The sequence below is a fragment of the Anomaloglossus baeobatrachus genome, chromosome 9 (genome assembly GCF_048569485.1).
Source record: "Anomaloglossus baeobatrachus isolate aAnoBae1 chromosome 9, aAnoBae1.hap1, whole genome shotgun sequence".
In the NCBI taxonomy this organism is placed as follows: domain Eukaryota; kingdom Metazoa; phylum Chordata; class Amphibia; order Anura; family Aromobatidae; genus Anomaloglossus; species Anomaloglossus baeobatrachus.
Genome location: NC_134361.1, coordinates 124,813,139 through 124,830,472, shown reverse-complemented (window position 1 = coordinate 124,830,472; position 17,334 = coordinate 124,813,139). Strand labels below are relative to the sequence as shown.

Here is a 17,334-nt window from a genome sequence, read left to right as displayed (position 1 = left end):
GACGGGAGTAGTGGCCTATCCCTTCTTCCCGACTCAGGACTGGGGAAACAACCCCCGAGTGCATTAGCTCCTGAATCTTTGCGTACAGTAGAGCCTGGGAAACCTGTGACGCCAGAGCCGTGACTCGGAGACCCGGAAGAGGGGGGGAGATGAATTCTATTAAGAGACCCTCTGAGACGATCTTCAGAACCCATTGGCAGGAGGTGATGGACCGCCACTGGGGAAGAAACGCCGAGAGTCGTCCCCCCACCCGAGCCGAGTCACTGTTTGTCCTGCTGAGGACGTTGTTGATGGGGAGGGATGGGTATGTTTCTCCCTCTACCCTTAGGATAGCTCCATCGGCCCGCCTTCCCTTTCCCTCTGGGCTGGGAGGCCTGAGGCACCGAGGGACGAAAGGACCGCTTCCTGGGGGGTCTAGGATCAGGTAACGCCTTACGATCAGTCGCCTTGTCCAGAATATCATCCAGGGCAGGCCCAAACACCAAATCCCCTTTAAAACGGAAGGGAGCAAAGTCTCATTTTGGAGGTGGAGTCTCCACTCCAGGCCTTAAGCCAGAGGGCACGTCTGGCAGAGTTAGAAAGAACCGAGGTCCTGGCCGCCAGGCGGACTGATTCCACCGAGGTATCTGCCAAAAAACTGGTAGCCTTCCTAAGTAAGGGAAGGGATTCCAGCAACTCATCCCGAGGGGTACCCTGGGAAATATGAGCCTCCAACTGGTCTAACCACCTAAGTAGGGACCTGGACACACAAGTGGAGGCAATGTTGGCCTGAATGGTAGAAGACGATGCCTCCCAGGATCGCTTCATGAGGCCCTCTACCTTCCTATCCATCTGATCTCTAAGTTGGGAAGTATCTTCAAAGGGAAGCGCCGTTTGTTTAGCTACCCTAGCCACCTGTACATCTACTTTGGGGACCTCCCAATGTAATCCAGAAGTTTCCAGAGGAAACCAGAGTCTGGGGTCACTCCGGAACCGCCTCTCAGGAAATTCCCATTCCTGAGAGACAATATCCAGAATATTGGCATGAACCGGAAACCCTAATTGTTTGACGGTTTTCAGGCCAGCAAACATTTCATCCTGGATAGAGGGCAGAGACTGCACTTCCTCTAACCCCATAGTACTCCGAACCGCCCCAATAAGATCCCCCAAATCTTCTGAGGGAAAAAGGAAGGACTGGTCAGACCTCCCGGAGGAAGAACCCTCATCGGGACCCTCCGAGGCGGAATCAGCCTCATCATCAGACGGGGCTGACTGGAGTTTCCTTTTCTTTGGGGAAGAGGGGCCAGGAGCAGGGACCGCAGCTCGTCTACCAGGGACGGTTGTTCAGCCCTAATAATCTGGTCCGTACACTGTTGGCAAAGCTTCTTATCCCAGACTGCAGGTAGGCTGACTTCGCTGACTTCGCTGACTTCGCTGACTTCGCTGACTTCGCTGACTTCGCTGACTTCTCATATTTGTCAAATTTCTTAGTGGCCTTGTCCTCCTGGAAAACACAGACCAGAAAGAGCCATAATTATCCGCCTGAGACCTATGCATGAGGGACCACCCCCCTCCGTACTTACAGTGGCAGGGGGAACACTGGGCTCGCAGATGCAGCTGCAGGGGAAGACATGTCAGGAAGCACAGCCGAAATCCTTACCATGAATCTGAAGTCTTCAAGGCAGCCCTTATGCAGAAGGGCCTGCCCCCCCCAGTGACAGGGAATGTTCCCTGCCTCCTGCATCCGGTCCCTGACAGGCCGTGGCAGCGCCGGCGTGTCCTCCACGCTGCCTCCGCGACCGGAAGTGCCCAAACCGGAAGTTCGCTAGACCGGAAGTCCCGCCCGCGGTAGCACTTCCGGATCGCCCAGCAGCGTGCATGCAGGAAGCGACCGGCGGCTCAGGGAGCTACACAGCCTGCATCACCCCAGAGGAGTTCCGGAAGGCTGGAGCAGCGGTCCCCCACAGCGTGAGGGAACAGTAGGGGAGGAGCGGCGAAGGCCCGATCGATACTGCCCGGCTTAAGGTAGGAAGAAAAAAAAAAAAAAATAATAATATACACTGTAGTTCGCCGGCCACCACAGCATAGGAGAAAAAGAAAACCTCTCCATGCCCCATGGGGACAGGAAAGACACTGGCTATGGGAGGTGGGAGGGTCCTTTTAAACCTCTTGTGCTTCCTGTCCCAATTAGGGCGTGGAGAGACAACCTCCTATGCTGTCGTGGAAGGGACTAGAGAAAATACGGTATCTATCTACTGTATATCTTGTGTGCAATTGTTTACATAAGTTTCAAATAACTTTACTACCCTGTGATTGACATTACAGGACTAGAAACACAGGTACACTGCAATGTGACACACCCGCTGCTGTGATTGTGCATTGCTTGTGAGCTTGGTGTGGGTGGGACAGCTCCCTGGGCTCAGCTACATAGTTAAAACGGAATTCTCTGATTATGTGAGAACAGCTGGAGCCATTAATCTATGTGACACCTTTGGATTCAGGATCTCTCTGCCTACATTATGTTACTGTCAGATGAGGTAGCAAAAACCTGCTGACAGATTCCCTATAAGTAAACAGCACAGGAGCTTGACATTGTTGAAGTCTGTGTTTTAACCCCTACAGCATGTGGTCCTCAGATTACATAGCGAAAACATTATTAATCCTCCTCTAGTGGAGTCCCAACAAGTCAAAAGATCAAAACATTGTTTCCCTTTGTCATTGATATACACTGATGAGCAAAAGGGATTCTAAGCCACAAGATAATAAATAGGAAGAAATCCAGCAATTTGTCAGCTGTAAGTGAAAGGTATGTCAGGGCACTGTAGTCTACATTACTGGCACATTTACTATGGCACAGTTTGGTGAGTATGTTTTTTGCACTGCTGCACTCTGATTTAGTGATTGCTGGAATTCCTGCTATTAATGCATTATCTTGTGGATTAGATTCCCTCTATCAATCATTCATATACTTGCTACTATTTGAATCATGTTATATTGGTTATTTTTTGTGGGTCTCTGTCCAATTAATGAATTTTGTGCTTGTGGAAGCATTGTAGTCTCCTCTTTTTGTACTATAACGTATGCAAATCTAATATATTTTTAATATACATTACATGCTATGGACCACAATGCCCTTTCTTTTTAAATGGGATTGTTTTATCCTACTTTCAGTAAGGCTGGGTGGACCCGGACTGAAAAAGTCTAGATCCACGCATTTTCAAACTTGCCCGGGTGCCAGACAAGTCCTGGGATTCCAGGTGTTTGATCTGGCACGCGAGAAAAAAGAATTAAAAAAGTAAAAAGAAAATAAGAATGAAGCGAGCGCTTCATATTTACCCAAGCTCTGGTCCGGTTGTACACTGCTCCCGCACTGCTGTACGCTGCTTCTGTGGCCTCCCTGGGCCACTCATTTTACATGCACGGTTTCCCCACCCAGCGGCCGGGCACGTCTGACTGCAACCAGTGCGATTGAGTCTGCCTGCAGTCATCGCTGCTCATTCATTCTCTGCACTCACAGTGGGCAGTCCAGTTCTATGGCGCTCGCTGTGAGAATCAGATGTAGCAGAGCTAGAATCGCTGTGGGATATCGTGTGGATTACGTCAGATCTGCAGGGTGTTGGGGTTAATATAGTGGTGAAACAGGGTGTGTTTTTGTATTTTATTCCAAATAAAGGATTTTTCCGGTGTTTATTTAACAGATTAAGGATGCGGGGGTGTCTCAGACGTTTGTGCCATCACTGATCTGGTAGCAGCTGTACGCTATTAACCCCTTATTACCCCGATTGTCACCGCATCAAGGCATGATAGGGGAGTGTTCAAAATGCCGTGCGATGTTTCCAGCCAGAATAAACAAACATTCTTTTTCTAACATCACGTGGGCATGAAGTGGTTTATAAATGAAGCGTGGGTCTGGGGGGGGCGGGGGGTGGGGGATTTGATGCAGTCAGCTAACACAATGCCACTCAAAGTGGGGGCAGGTCTGACTAATCAACTGCCCATGCAGTGAATGCAAGTCCTGGGAGCAGCGTACAGCCATACCGGAGCCTTGGTAAGTCCACTGCACGTGCTCCCATTCCTCTAGCTTTTCTACCACCATTTTTAATCTCCACATTCTGCGCCCCATAGATTTATATGGGGGCGGATTCCGGACCGGATCAGTTTTTTTTTTTTTTAAAAAGAGCAGGTTTTTTTGAGAGTCCGCACAGCTTTAATCTTCAGGTGTGTGGGAATTTAAGGATCAAGGAAATGTATACATTTGTAGGATGTTTTTATTGGGTTACCATTTACTTCCAGGCTCTATATAGGTACATTCATAGCAAAAACCTGTTGACAGATTCTCTTTAATCTATAATACAGGAATACACCACTATCAAAGAGATGTTTCAGGACAAAGATGCTGCTGTGCACATCTACTAAAGGGTCACTACAGAAAATACCCAAATGTTTACTAATGTATAACATTATATAGATCAATTTGCCAAAGCAATAAACGTTAAAACAAGATAAGTCTGCTACATACCTCTAAGTGCTGGCATCGGTCAAGTCCAGAGTCTGCCAACTCTGCAGGAGAAAGTAAAGAAAAAAAATGTAAAAAAAAAAAAAAAAAAAAAATTGAGATTAAAACAGCTTTCTGATGGTTAGAACAAAAAGAAAGATTCAAGTCATTCTATACCTGTAAAAAGGACAACTATCACTCCCAAGTGATAGTGGGAAAGTGCATGCTTAAGGTGTATTATTAAGGGACTGCATGCAGAGTAAACCTGAACAGTGCCGCTGAAAACGGACACTTCTAGAGCAGTCGTCTACGCCCTAGTGACCAAGCCAAACCCTTCAAATCACTGTGTGGAAATCTCTGGAAAGCTTCAACACATCCCAGTGAGATTGTTTTTTCGTGACACAATATACTTTATGTAATAGGTAAATTTAGGTTGATTTTTAAATACATTTATTTAAAATAGATAATAAACATCGCTATGTGTGACACCGCAGGAACGACGAACATTCATTACCTGCGTCTACCGGCAATGCGGAAGGAAGGTGGTGGGCGGGATGTTACGTCCCGCTCATCTCCGCTTCTATTGGCAGGCCGCTTAGTGACACCGCAGTGACGTCGCTATGACGCCGAGCGCACCTCCCCTTGAGGGATGAATTGTTCGGCAGTCACAGCGACGTCGCTGAACAGGTATGTGCGTGTGACACTGCTGTAGTGATCATGTTCGCTACGGCAGCGACCACCACATATCGGCTGTACGGCGGGGGCGGGTGCTATCGCGCTCGACATCGCCAGCAAATGCTAGCAATGTCGCAGCGTGTAAAGCGGCCCTAAGGTAATTTATTGACCTCAAGGGAACCATCAAGACCACACAATCTCAAATTCAGGGTGCTGATCGGGTCAATGAGTGAGTCCCACACTTAATCCAGATGCTGTTGCCACTATGGACAGCAGAGTCTAAAGGGTGAAATAATGGTCATGGCCATGTACAGCTGACAAGACTCTGCATTTTCACTTACACGACTATGTACATTAAGTAAAAAGGTGTATTGGTGGTCACTAAGTGGTTAAGGCATGTTCACAAGGAGGATTTTAATGTGAATTTCAGCCAGAAAACCAATCTTCCTCTGTCCAATGTCTGTTCTTTTGCCCATATTACTCTTTTCCTTTTATTAGCCAGTCTCAGATATGGCTTTTTTTTGCCACTCTGCCCTGAAGGCCAGCATCCCGGAGTCGCCTCCACTATAGACATTGACACTGGCGCGGATACCATTTAAAGAAGCTGCCAGTTGAGGACCTGTGAGGCATCGATTTCTCAAACTAGACTCTAATGTACTTGTCTTGTTGCTCAGTTGTGCAGCGGGGCCTCCCACTGCTCTTTCTACTCTTATTATAGCCTGGAATGTCCAGGAATAAAAAGAAACCACTATGGAGAAATAAGACTATACAAAGTATAATAAAACAAAAAGAAAGGACATTTAAACTTTTGAAGGCTGAGAATACAAATAGAATTTCAAGAGTATAAAGATACCAATATGAAATGCAAAAACGAAATTAAGCAAGCAAAATTAGTTAGTGAAACAATAGTCAAGGACATTAAAATAAATCCCAAAATCTTTTATAAATACATTAATGCCAAAAGGAAAACAAAGGATGGTATCGGCCCCTTAAAATATAACAAGTTAGTTATAGAAGACAAACAAAAGACAGATATTAAAAAGGCACTTATCAGTGTTCCCCAAGGAGCTGACTGTACCAGGGATCATTCAACAAGTGAAAAATCTAAGTTCACCACCCGATATAATTAAACACAAGAAGTACGCCTGCGTCTGTGTAAATTAAACATTGACAAATCCCCCGGGGCCAGATTGTATTCATCCACGAATATTGAGGGAATTGAGCGCCGTAAATCAACAGACTGCCGTATCTCATCTTTTTAGACTCGCTTGTAATAGGGTTGGTGCCTCAGGATTGTAGGATTGCTGATGTGGTACCGATATTTAAGAAAGGTAGGAGGGTAGATCCAGGCAACTACCGTCCAGTAAGCCTGACATCAATAGTATGAAAAATTTTGAGGGCATTTTAAGTGATTACATGCAAAAATATATTACAGAAAATAATATAACTGACAGACAGCATGGATTCATGAAAGATAAGTCGTGTATAACCAATCTGTCGGCGTTCTATGAGGGTGTAAATACAAATCTGAATATTTGGAATGCAGTGGATGTGATTTATTTGGTCTTTGCAAAGGCATTTGATACTGTACCACATAATAGCCTAAAGATGGGTTCACACATAGCTACAACGGCGTCGCTGTTAAGTCACCATTTTCTGTGATGCAACAGCGACCTTTTAAGTCGCTGTTATGATCGCTGCTTAGCTGTCAAACAGCAAACAGCAGCGATCATAACGATACGCGTCGCTGTGCTACATGTGCAGAGAGCAGGGAGCCGCGCACACTACTTAGCGCTGGCTCCCTGCACTCCTAGCTACAGTACACATCGGGTTAATTACCTGATGTGTACTGCAGCTACATGTGCAGAGAGCCGGGAGCCGGCACTGGCAGCGTGAGAGCGGCGGACACTGGTAACGAAGGTAAATATCGGGTAACCAGGGAAAGGTCTTCCCTTGGCTACCATGGTTACAGCTTACCGAAGCCGCCAGATGCCGACTCCTGCTTCCTTCATTTCGTCGCTCTCTCGCTGTCACACAGTGATGTGTGAGTCACAGCGGGAGAGCGACGACCAAAAAATGAAGCTGGACATTCAGCAACGACTGGCGACCTCACAGCAGGGGCCAGGTCATTGCTGGATGTCACACACAGCGACGTCGCTGCAACGTCACAGAAAATGGTGACGTAACAGCGACGTCGTCGTCGCTGTGTGTGACACCACCCTTATACTAAAGCTCCAGAAGCAAGGGACTAGGGAAAACCATTTGCAACTGGGTAAGTAATTGGCTAAAAGATAGGAAACAAAGTAGTCATAGGTGGTACATTCTCTAAATGGGCTATAGTCAGCAGTGGGGTGCCGCAGGAATCTGTGCTAGGATCTCTTTATTAATGACCTTGTGGATGGGATTGATAGTAAAGTGTCAGTCTTTGCTGATGACACCAAACTATGTAGGATATTAAAAACTGACCTTTATAGTACAATATTACAAAAAGATCTGGATAAGATGTCAGAATGGGCAGATACTTTGCAAATTAAATTTAATGTTGATAAATGTAAAGTAATGCACCTAAGACTGAGTAATCCTATAGCTGTGTATACATTATATGGTAGTAAACTCGGGACTACAGAACAGGAGAAGGACTTTGGTATTCTTATTACAAATAAGCTGGGCAGCAGTACTCAATGTCAAGCAGCAGCTGCTAAAGCAAACAAGATTTTAGGGTGTATAAAAGGAGAGATTAGATCCTGTGATCCCAATGTATTGTTACCCCTCTATAAATTACTTGTAAGGACACATCTGGAATATGGGATCCAGTTTTGGGCTCCACATTTTAAAAAAAGAACATTCAAAAGCAGCTAACCAGACTACTACAAGGAATGGAAGGCCTCCCATATGATGAGAGGTTGACAAAAAGTTAGATCTGTTTAGCTTCTATTGGCCAGCCACTGTGTGACGTCTCTGACGCCGAACGTCCCTCCCCCTTCAGGAAGTGGATGTTCGCCGCCCACAGCGAGGTAGTTAGGAAGGGGGGGTTACAGCATTGTGCGACACGGGCAAGAAACACCACAGTTACTTACCGGTAGCCGGTTTTTCCAGAACCCATGACAGCACCACATGAGAGTGATCCGCCCAGCGAGGACAGGAAACCATTCTGAATAAAAGGGCGGTACCTCTCCCCTTGGTCAGTTGATTACCGAGAATGAGAGGACCTCCAACAATCGTTAGAACTTACTCCATCACCACTAAAACACACAGAAGCACCCCCAGAAGTGCACACCAAGGATGAGAAAGGGATGGATTATATGGGTGCTGTCATGGGTTCTGGAAAAACCGGCTACCGGTAAGTAACCATGTTGTTTTCTCTTCCCCCATGACAGCACCACGTGAGAGATTTCCAGAGAAAACCTAATTCGGGAGGGACCAGTCAAGCACCCGTCTGCCAAATGAAAGCAGCCAAGGAGGATATGTCCAACCGATAGTGCCGGAAAAAAGTAGACTGAGGACCAGGTAGCGGCCCTACAAATTTGTTCAATAGATACCTGCGCACGTTCAGCCCAGGAGGTAGACATTGCTCTGGTGGAATGGGCCCGAATGTTCTCCGAAACGGGCGCACCACTGGAGGAGTAGGCTGAAGTAAAGGCCTCCCTAATCCACCTAGCAATAGTACCCTTTGACACCCCCTGAACTACCCTAAAAGGAGATTAATAATGACTGTCTTCCTTACTACCCGTGTCACTGAAATATAGTGTAGGAGGGCCCTGCGCACATCTAGGGTGTGAAATAAACGTTCCTCTTCACTAGCGGGATGGCTACAGAAGGAGGGTAGGACTATCTCTTGCGTTCGATGAAAATGAGATGCAACTTTTGGGAGATACGGCGGGTCCAGCCGCAAGAGGACTCTCCTCAAGGACCTGAGTGTAAGGCTACAGGCCCTATCAGTTGTGCAAAATACTGATCCGCCGTGCCGAGGTTAACGCGACTAGCAATATGGTTTTTAGAGTAAGCAATTTCAGGGAAAGATCTGACAGGGGCTCAAAGGGGGGGTCCTGTGAGGGCATCCAAGAATAAGTTAAGGTCCCAGAGAGGAACCTTTGGTAGGACCACTGGCTTAGCCCTACCACTAGCCATAATAAACCACTTAATCCACTTGTTGGCCGCCAGGTTACAATTGTACAGGACCCCTAAGGCAGAGACCTGAACCTTGAGTGTTCACTGCTAACCCCAGATCAAACCCCTTTTGTAGGAATTCCAAAATGCACTCAATAGGGTCTTCCGGACCCAGGGGACGGTCAGAGAAGAAGTGCAGGAATTTTTGCCACACTCTCCCGTATATTCTGGTGGTAACTGGTTTACGACTTTTCAACAATGTAGAAATAAGGTCAGGGGAAAAACCCTTGCTCCTCTGACCTTTCAAATTCCAAGCCGTTAAATGGAATCCCTTCGCTTGTGCATGGAATACTGGTCCCTGCACTAACAGGTCTGGAACCTCCGGCAGAACCCAGAGATCTGTGACCGACATCGCCCTCACAAGAGAAAACCACGGCCTTTTGGGCCAGAAGGGGGCGATAAGAAGTACCCTCGCCCAGTCCTCCCTGACTTTTTGCAGAACGGTCGGCACCATGACTATTGGAAGAAACGCATAAGCCAGTCTGAAGGTCCATGGAACCTGTAGACAGTCTACGGCGAAGGGCTGGTCCGATGGGCTTGGCGAACAGAACTGCCCTACCTGCCTGTTCAGTCTGGTGGCAAAGAGGTCTATCTGTGGCATGCCCCAGAAGGTCACTATCGAAAGACCCGAGGATTCAAGGACCATTCTCCCTGCCGCAGGTGATGGCGGCTGAGGTAATCTGCTGTGACATTGAGACGACCCTTGATGTGGAGAGCGGAGAGGGAGAGAAGATGTTGCTCCGCTCAGAGGAACAGTCTGTAAGACACCTGCATGAGGGATGGGGATCTCGTGCCCCCTTGATGGTTGACATAGGAGACTGGACTGGTTGTCTGACATGACCAGAACATGCCGCCCCTGAAGGTGAGGAAGAAAGGCTTGTAGGGCACGCGCCACTGCCCACCGTTGTCGGAGATTCGAGGGTTGTGCCGCTTCCAGTGGTGACCACCATCCCTGAGAAATGTGCTCGTGAAGGTGAGCTCCCCAGCCGGACTGGCTGACATCGGTAGTGACCACCCTCCGGTCCCGAGGGAGCCAGGGAACACCCACAGACAAGTTGTCCACGGACGTCCACCAGAGGAGAGCGCTTCTGACCGCCCAGGATAGGGTGACGACCCCTTGCGCATTATTAATTATTATTATTATTTATTTATAGAGCACCATTAGTTCCATGGTGCTGTACATGAGAAGGGGGTTACATACAAAATACATATACAAGTTACAGTAGACAGACTAGTACAGAGGGAAGAGGGCCCTGCCCTTGCGGGCTTACATTCTATGGGATTATGGGGAGGAGACAGTAGCGCATGCGGGTTCTGTCTTTTTCCCACGCTCCTGAACTTCTTTGAACTCCTGCACTAAATTTGAGGTTACGAGCAACTCCTGGATGTGTGGATTCTGTCTTACTTTCACGATGGGATGTCATTTGAGTTTTTTTGGAATATTTTCTCCCGGTTATCATACCGATACTGGGGAACTGATTGTGTTTTTTTCACTTTGATGTACCACACGCTCTGCTGGCGGTGTGGTTTCATGCTCCTATTTCCCAGTTTCTGATCTTGAAATTTCGTCTCCAGCGCTGACACTTCTAGGCGAGTTCCAGGCTCTTACGTGGTTCTGTTGTAGATGGACACTGTATGTGTATATATTATATACTGTATATACATATACATATTATATATGTACTTTCAGAGTCTCATTACCACATATATTTGTTTTGTATTTATTTATTTCACGAATTTCAATATATGACCATCTATGATCTAGTGAAGTCAGGAAAATCGCATTTGGTTTTTTACATTTATTATGATGTTACAAGTATTGCGTCAGAGTATACTGCAATGCACCCTTTCCCGCCCGTTTTTTCTAACAGAAGCGGTCCTTTGACGTCATCAAATGTATATATGTGTTGTTCATTCCTGTTGCAATAGATTTGATGTTTTCTTATGCCTGACGGTCCTGAGGAAGGGAGCTGAGCCTCCAGAAACGCGTAGACCTGTGCTAAATAAAGATTCAGTAATCGGACTACTTGAACCAGTGATCATTTGGTGCGGCTTATGAAAACCCTTTTTTCACCATTGTTCTCTGTAGTCTGAGTTGAGAGTGAGACCGAGAAATGATTGAATCCTGACTGGGTCCAACCGGGACTTTTCGTAATTCACCATCCAACCCAGGTTTTGCAGAGTCGTTTGAAGGCATCGGAGATGCGCCGCATATTGCTGCTTGGAGTTCCCAATCACCAGGAAGTCGTCCAGGTAAGGGACCAGCAGAACATTCTGTATCCGCAAATGAGCCGACATCTCTGCCACTAGTTTCGTAAAAATCCTGGGGGCTACAGACAGCCCGAAGGGGAGGGCTCGGAACTGAAAATGACTGATTCGGTTGTTGATGGAAACAGCCACTCGTAGAAACCGTTGAAAATGTGAATGTATAGGGACATGGTAATAGGCATCTTTCAAGTCTATTACCACCATATAACAGTCGAGAAACAGCAGTTTTATTGCAGACTGAACAAACTCCATCTTGAACGGGAAATACTGTAAAAAACGGTTAAGACAACTGAGGTTTATTATTGTTCGGAAGTAACCGTCCGGTTTTCCTAGGAGAGAGGGTGGAATAGAACCCCCTTCACCTTTCCGCAATGGGTACCTCGCACAGGACTGCCTTCCCAATCAACAGCAGGACCTCCGATTCCAGAGCTTGTTGTTCCGACTGTGACCTCCGAAGAGGAGCGATGACGAAATGCTGTGGTGGCTGAAGGAGAAATTGGAACTGGAGACAGTATCTGATAATGGATCGAACGTAGGCGTTGGAGGAAATGCTTTCCCACTGCTCCAGAAAGTGAGAAAGGCGTCCTCTGACCAGTAGCCTGGCGTCACTGGGCAGATTTCTTCGAGGAGGCTGTGGCGCTCCCAAACATGAAGCCGGAGTCCCGCTTGGGTCTATGCTCCCACCGCCGATTATCCGGGGGCCTGCCCTTGGAGAATCTCTGCCTCCGAAAGGAACGAGACATACCAGAGTGGAACCTTGGGAAGGACTTCTTGCTATCTGACGCCTTGTCCAATGCGTCCTCCAACTGTTTCCCAAAAAGCAGGGAACAGTCACAGGGCACCATACACAACTTGTGTTTGGACTGTAGATCTCCCGGACAGCCCTTCAGCCACAATGCCCGTCTGGCTTGATTGGACAGTCCAGCAGAACGAGTCCCTAGTCTGATCACATCCGCTGAGGAATCCGCCAGAAAGGCTGCTGCCCCCTGGAGAAGTGGAAGTTTAGATAAGATCTTTTCACGGGAGGCGTTATCCCGCAACTGATCCTCAATCTGTTGGAGCCAGATCATTAGGGAACGGGCCATGCAGGTATTTGCGATAGCCAGCCTCAAGATCCCTGCAGATGTTTCCCACAAGTGCTTAAGAACGACATCCGCTTTTTTGTCCATGGGATCTTTCAATGTTCCAGAGTCTAAGGGGATGCCCCATCGTAGAGAGGACTTCACGACGGCAGCAAAGATTCGAGACGCCTTATCCCATACGGTCGTTTTGTCCTCGTCAAAGGGATATTTTTGCTTGGAGGAGGAGGAGGGGAGAGAACCTGCTTTGTCTGGACGCTTCCACTCTTTTTGAATAAGCGCCTCAATCTTGTTGTTGACCGGAAAGGTACGCTTCTTCCTTTCTTCCAGTCCTCCAAACATAACATCCTCCAGGGATGTAGAGGATTTCTCCTCTGTCAACCCCATAGTTGCCCTGACCGATTTGACTAGGGTCCCTATATCATCAATGGAGAAGCACGGTCTGCCTCCTACATCACTATCTGAGGAGGAGGAGTCCGAGGCCGTACCGGAGGAAGATGAGGAAGGGGCAGAGTCAACTGGTTTTGATTTTTTCCTCTAAGAAAGCCTTCATGGAATCTTGTACTTTGAGCAGATAGCCGAACGGACGTCCGCTGAGAGTCCCAAAGATTCCTCCGCAATTGTGCGACGAATGCACGCCTGACAACTTCTTATGCCACTCCTCAGAGAGGGGTTCTCTGCATAGGGGGCACTCCTTATGCTTCTTTTTGGACACCGATTTGTTAGGGGCCCAAGAAGGGCAGACAAAAGCAGGGAAAAAAAAAACAAAAACAAAAAAAAAAAAAACACAAGGTAACTGAGTAATGTGACATTCACGAAGATCACTCACCACCATAAGAATCAAGGGTACTGGTTTTGAAGGCTGTTTTGGAACATCCACAGGTCTCACAGGAGCTGCAGAGTCACGAAAGGATCTGCTGTCATGGCTGCCACGGCCCATCCGGCCGGTGTCACTTGAGCAGTCATCAGGTTTTCGGCTCTGCTGACGATGTACCGGAGAGTGCTGCTGCTCATCAGTATCCATAGCAGAGCACAGGCACCCTCACTCTACAGAGCCAGAAGTGTCTTTATATGTTTTTTTATTTTTATTTTTTTTTAAAAAAAAGTGATCCTCCGCCTTCCGGTCCCAGGAGAGGCTCCTCCCCGTTGCCCCACGCTCCCCACGGTGCCTGGACAGGAGCACCCGCAGCCCAGAATGGCAGGCCCCAGCGTTGCATGGACGCCGCCATCTTTGCCGGTGACGTCACGCAAGGCCCCGCCTCCATCTCCCAGCACGACCGCCGCGCAGCTGCGTACCCGGAAGTCAGGCAGCATGGAGCGCAGGGCGGGGAGGAAGGAGCGGTGGACCGGGATCCCACAAACTTCTCCTGCCGGACGCCCCCGCACGGACACCAGGACCCCCAGGGTCAGGTGGACGGCGCTTCCAGCCCCGAAGAACGGTGCTACAGGACTCACTCTGTTCTTCCAGACACCGGAAGGGGCTGGGTATGTAGGCGACGACTTCTCTTCACAGCCGGTTTTCAGAACGGGGGTCCCCCATCAAGGACAGGAAACCAACTGACGAAGGGGAGAGGTACCGCCCTTTTATTCAGAATGGTTAACTGTCCTCGCTGGGCGGATCCCTCTCACATGGTGCTGTCATGGGTGAGGGCAAAATTGCCCGTGCCGCACAAACGATGGTAGCGGGTGCGATCGCAAATGCGATCGCATGACATATTGCAGCGTGTAAAGCAATCTTTAGATTTGTCTGTCCAGAACACTTTTTCCCCAATCTTCCTCTGTCCAATGTCTGTTCTTTTGCCCATATTAATTTTTTCCTTTTATTAGCCAGTCCAGATATGGCTTTTTCTTTGCCACTCTAAATTGAAGGCCAGCGTCCCGGAGTCACCTCTGTACTGTAGACCTTGACACTGGCATTTTCCGGGTACTATTTAATGAAGCTGCCAGTTGAGGACCTGTGAGGCGTCGATTTCTCAACCTAGAGACTCCAATGTACCGTATATGCCGGCGTATAAGACGACTGGGCGTATAAGACGACCCCCAACTTCTGCCCTAAAAATATAGAATTTGGGATATACTCACTGTATAAGACTACCCCGCTCCCAAATGAAAAAAAGTCTGCTTTGATTGCAACATGTTAATTTTAATTCCGTGAGAGCCGTACAATATGTTTTTAAAGGGCCATTGACAGATCAATCGCTCCAATGTTCACTTAGTACAGCAAGGAATGCTCCTCCCTGCTGTATAAAGCCACAACTGGACTGAAACAATGGTACTACACTCTGCTACAAACAGACAAACACATACAACTCTGCTACATACAAACACATACAACTCTGCTACATACAGACAAACACATACAACTCTGCTACATACAGACAAACACATACAACTCTGCTACATACAGACAAACACACACAACTCTGCTACATACAGACAAACACACACAACTCTGCTACATACAGACAAACACAACTCTGCTACATACAGACAAACACACACAACTCTGCTGCTCTGTGGGGCCTGCACCCGCGGCTCGGCGGGTACAGCACCCGCGGCATCAGCAGGGGGGGGGGGATTGGCAGGGCATACATCTGGGGGGTTAGAAGCAGCTCACCGGGGCCCATAATGGGGAGGCGGGGAGGGCATTTACCCGATTAGGTCACGGTGGAGAGGGGGCCCACACAGCGCCGGACAGAAGCTCGCCTCCTTCATCTGTGGGACTGAGAAGGCGGTAGCTCTGCCCACAGATGAAATTCAAAACAGGATGTCTGCGCGCCTTAAAGTGACGGCGCCGCAGATTGCTGCCGAGGACTGCGGTCCCCGGAACTCGGCCGGGGGCAGCAGAACTATAAAGGCGAGTGGGCCCCGGCCAAGGGACAGGAGAACTGACGAGGCCGAGTGGGCCCCCCCGGCTCTCCAGGGCCCCGGAATTTGCCCATAGACAGGTAGGAGCCCTGTCTGCGAGCCAGATACGGCCATCAAAAGAGCCATAGGTTCCCGACCCCTGCTGTATGATATATACCGTATTTTTCGCTTTATAAGACGCACCTGATTATAAGACGCACCCCCAAATTTGGTGAAGGAAAAGAGAATTTTTTTTTTTAATGTTAAATGGGGTCCATCTTATAATGCCAGTGTCCCTCTGACAAATCATATAGGGTATATGTCCCTCATAGCCCCCCATCCTAAAATTAGCCCCCTTAATCTGGATATGGCCCCCTTATATTGAATATAGCCCCCTTGTGATGGCACACGTTCCCCTGTGCTGCCTATGGTCCCCTATGGATTGCACACGTTCCCGTGTTAGATAACGCCCCCATGCTGCTGCCCATGGCCCCTATAGATCGCACAAGTCCCCCTGTGTTAGATATCGCCCCCATAGTGCTGCAAATGGCTCCTATATAGATCGCACAAGTCCCCGTGTTTATATATCGCCCCCATAGTGCTGCCCTTGGTCCCTATAGATCGCACAAGTCCCCCTGTGTTAGATATCTCCCCCATAGTGCTGCCCATGGTCCCTATAGATCGCACAAGTCCCCCTGTGTTAGATATCTCCCCCATAGTGCTGCCCATGGCCCCTATATAGATCGCACAAGTCCCCCTGTGTTAGATATCTCCCCCATAGTGCTGCCCATGGCCCCTATATAGATCGCACAAGTCCCCCTGTGTCAGATATCGCCCCCATAGTGCTGCCCATGGCCCCTATAGATCGCACAAGTCCCCCTGTGTCAGATATGGCCCCTAGGCTGCTGCCCAAAGTAAAATAAAACCCTCTTTCCTTATCTCCTCCAGCGCTGAGCTCCCTCCTGTCTGGCTCCGTGCTTCTGTTCTTCCACTTCCTGGTTCTCAGTGCGGTCATGTGATCGGCACAGCAGGCTGAGCTCTCTGCCTGCCTGATCACAGTGGAAGCAGGGACACGGGGAGAAACGCTGCAGGGGTAAGTAAAGCTTTTTTATTTTAGAATGAGCAGCAGCCTGGGGGCCAAATCTAACACAGGGGTGGGCATGTGCGATCACACTGGGACGCAGGCTCATATAATATGCACCGCTGCCCCAGCCCCTCACTGCGTGCGATTTCAGCACCATTGGAGATGGACAGCGGCTGTGCATATTATATGAGCGGGTGCAGGAGATCAAAGGCTGCAGCCCGCAGCGTTCCCCTGTGCTCCAGAGCTGCTGCCCCCACCTCCCCTGGACGCTGCAGTGTACATATACACACACACATTTATATATATATATACATACACACACACACACATTTATATATATATATACATACACACACACACATATATATATACATACACACACACACACACACACACACACATTATATATATACATACACACACACACATTATATATATACATACACACACACACACACACACATTATATATATACATACACACACACACATTATATATATACATACACACACACACAAATTATATATATACACATACACACACAAATTATATATATACATACACACACACACACACACACACACACACTATATACACATACACACACATATATACATATATATATATATATACATATACACATACATATACACACACACACACACACCCCCCGTATATCCGGCGTATAAGACGACCCCCCACTGTAGCCATTATTTTAAGGGGGTAAAAAGTCGTCTTAT

The 17,334-nt window shown here is 48.1% G+C and overlaps 1 protein-coding gene across 5 annotated transcripts in view; it reads right to left on the bottom strand.

Annotated features, from left to right (window-relative positions):
* LOC142251310 (uncharacterized) overlaps positions 1 to 17,334 on the bottom strand; it is a 136,532-nt gene that overhangs the window by 67,520 nt on the left and 51,678 nt on the right. For all 5 annotated transcript variants that reach the window (XM_075323989.1, XM_075323993.1, XM_075323992.1 and 2 more), the window contains exon 6: positions 4,499 to 4,539. In XM_075323989.1, coding sequence (XP_075180104.1) covers positions 4,499 to 4,539 — 41 coding nt within the window. The remainder of the gene's footprint in view (positions 1 to 4,498; positions 4,540 to 17,334) is intronic.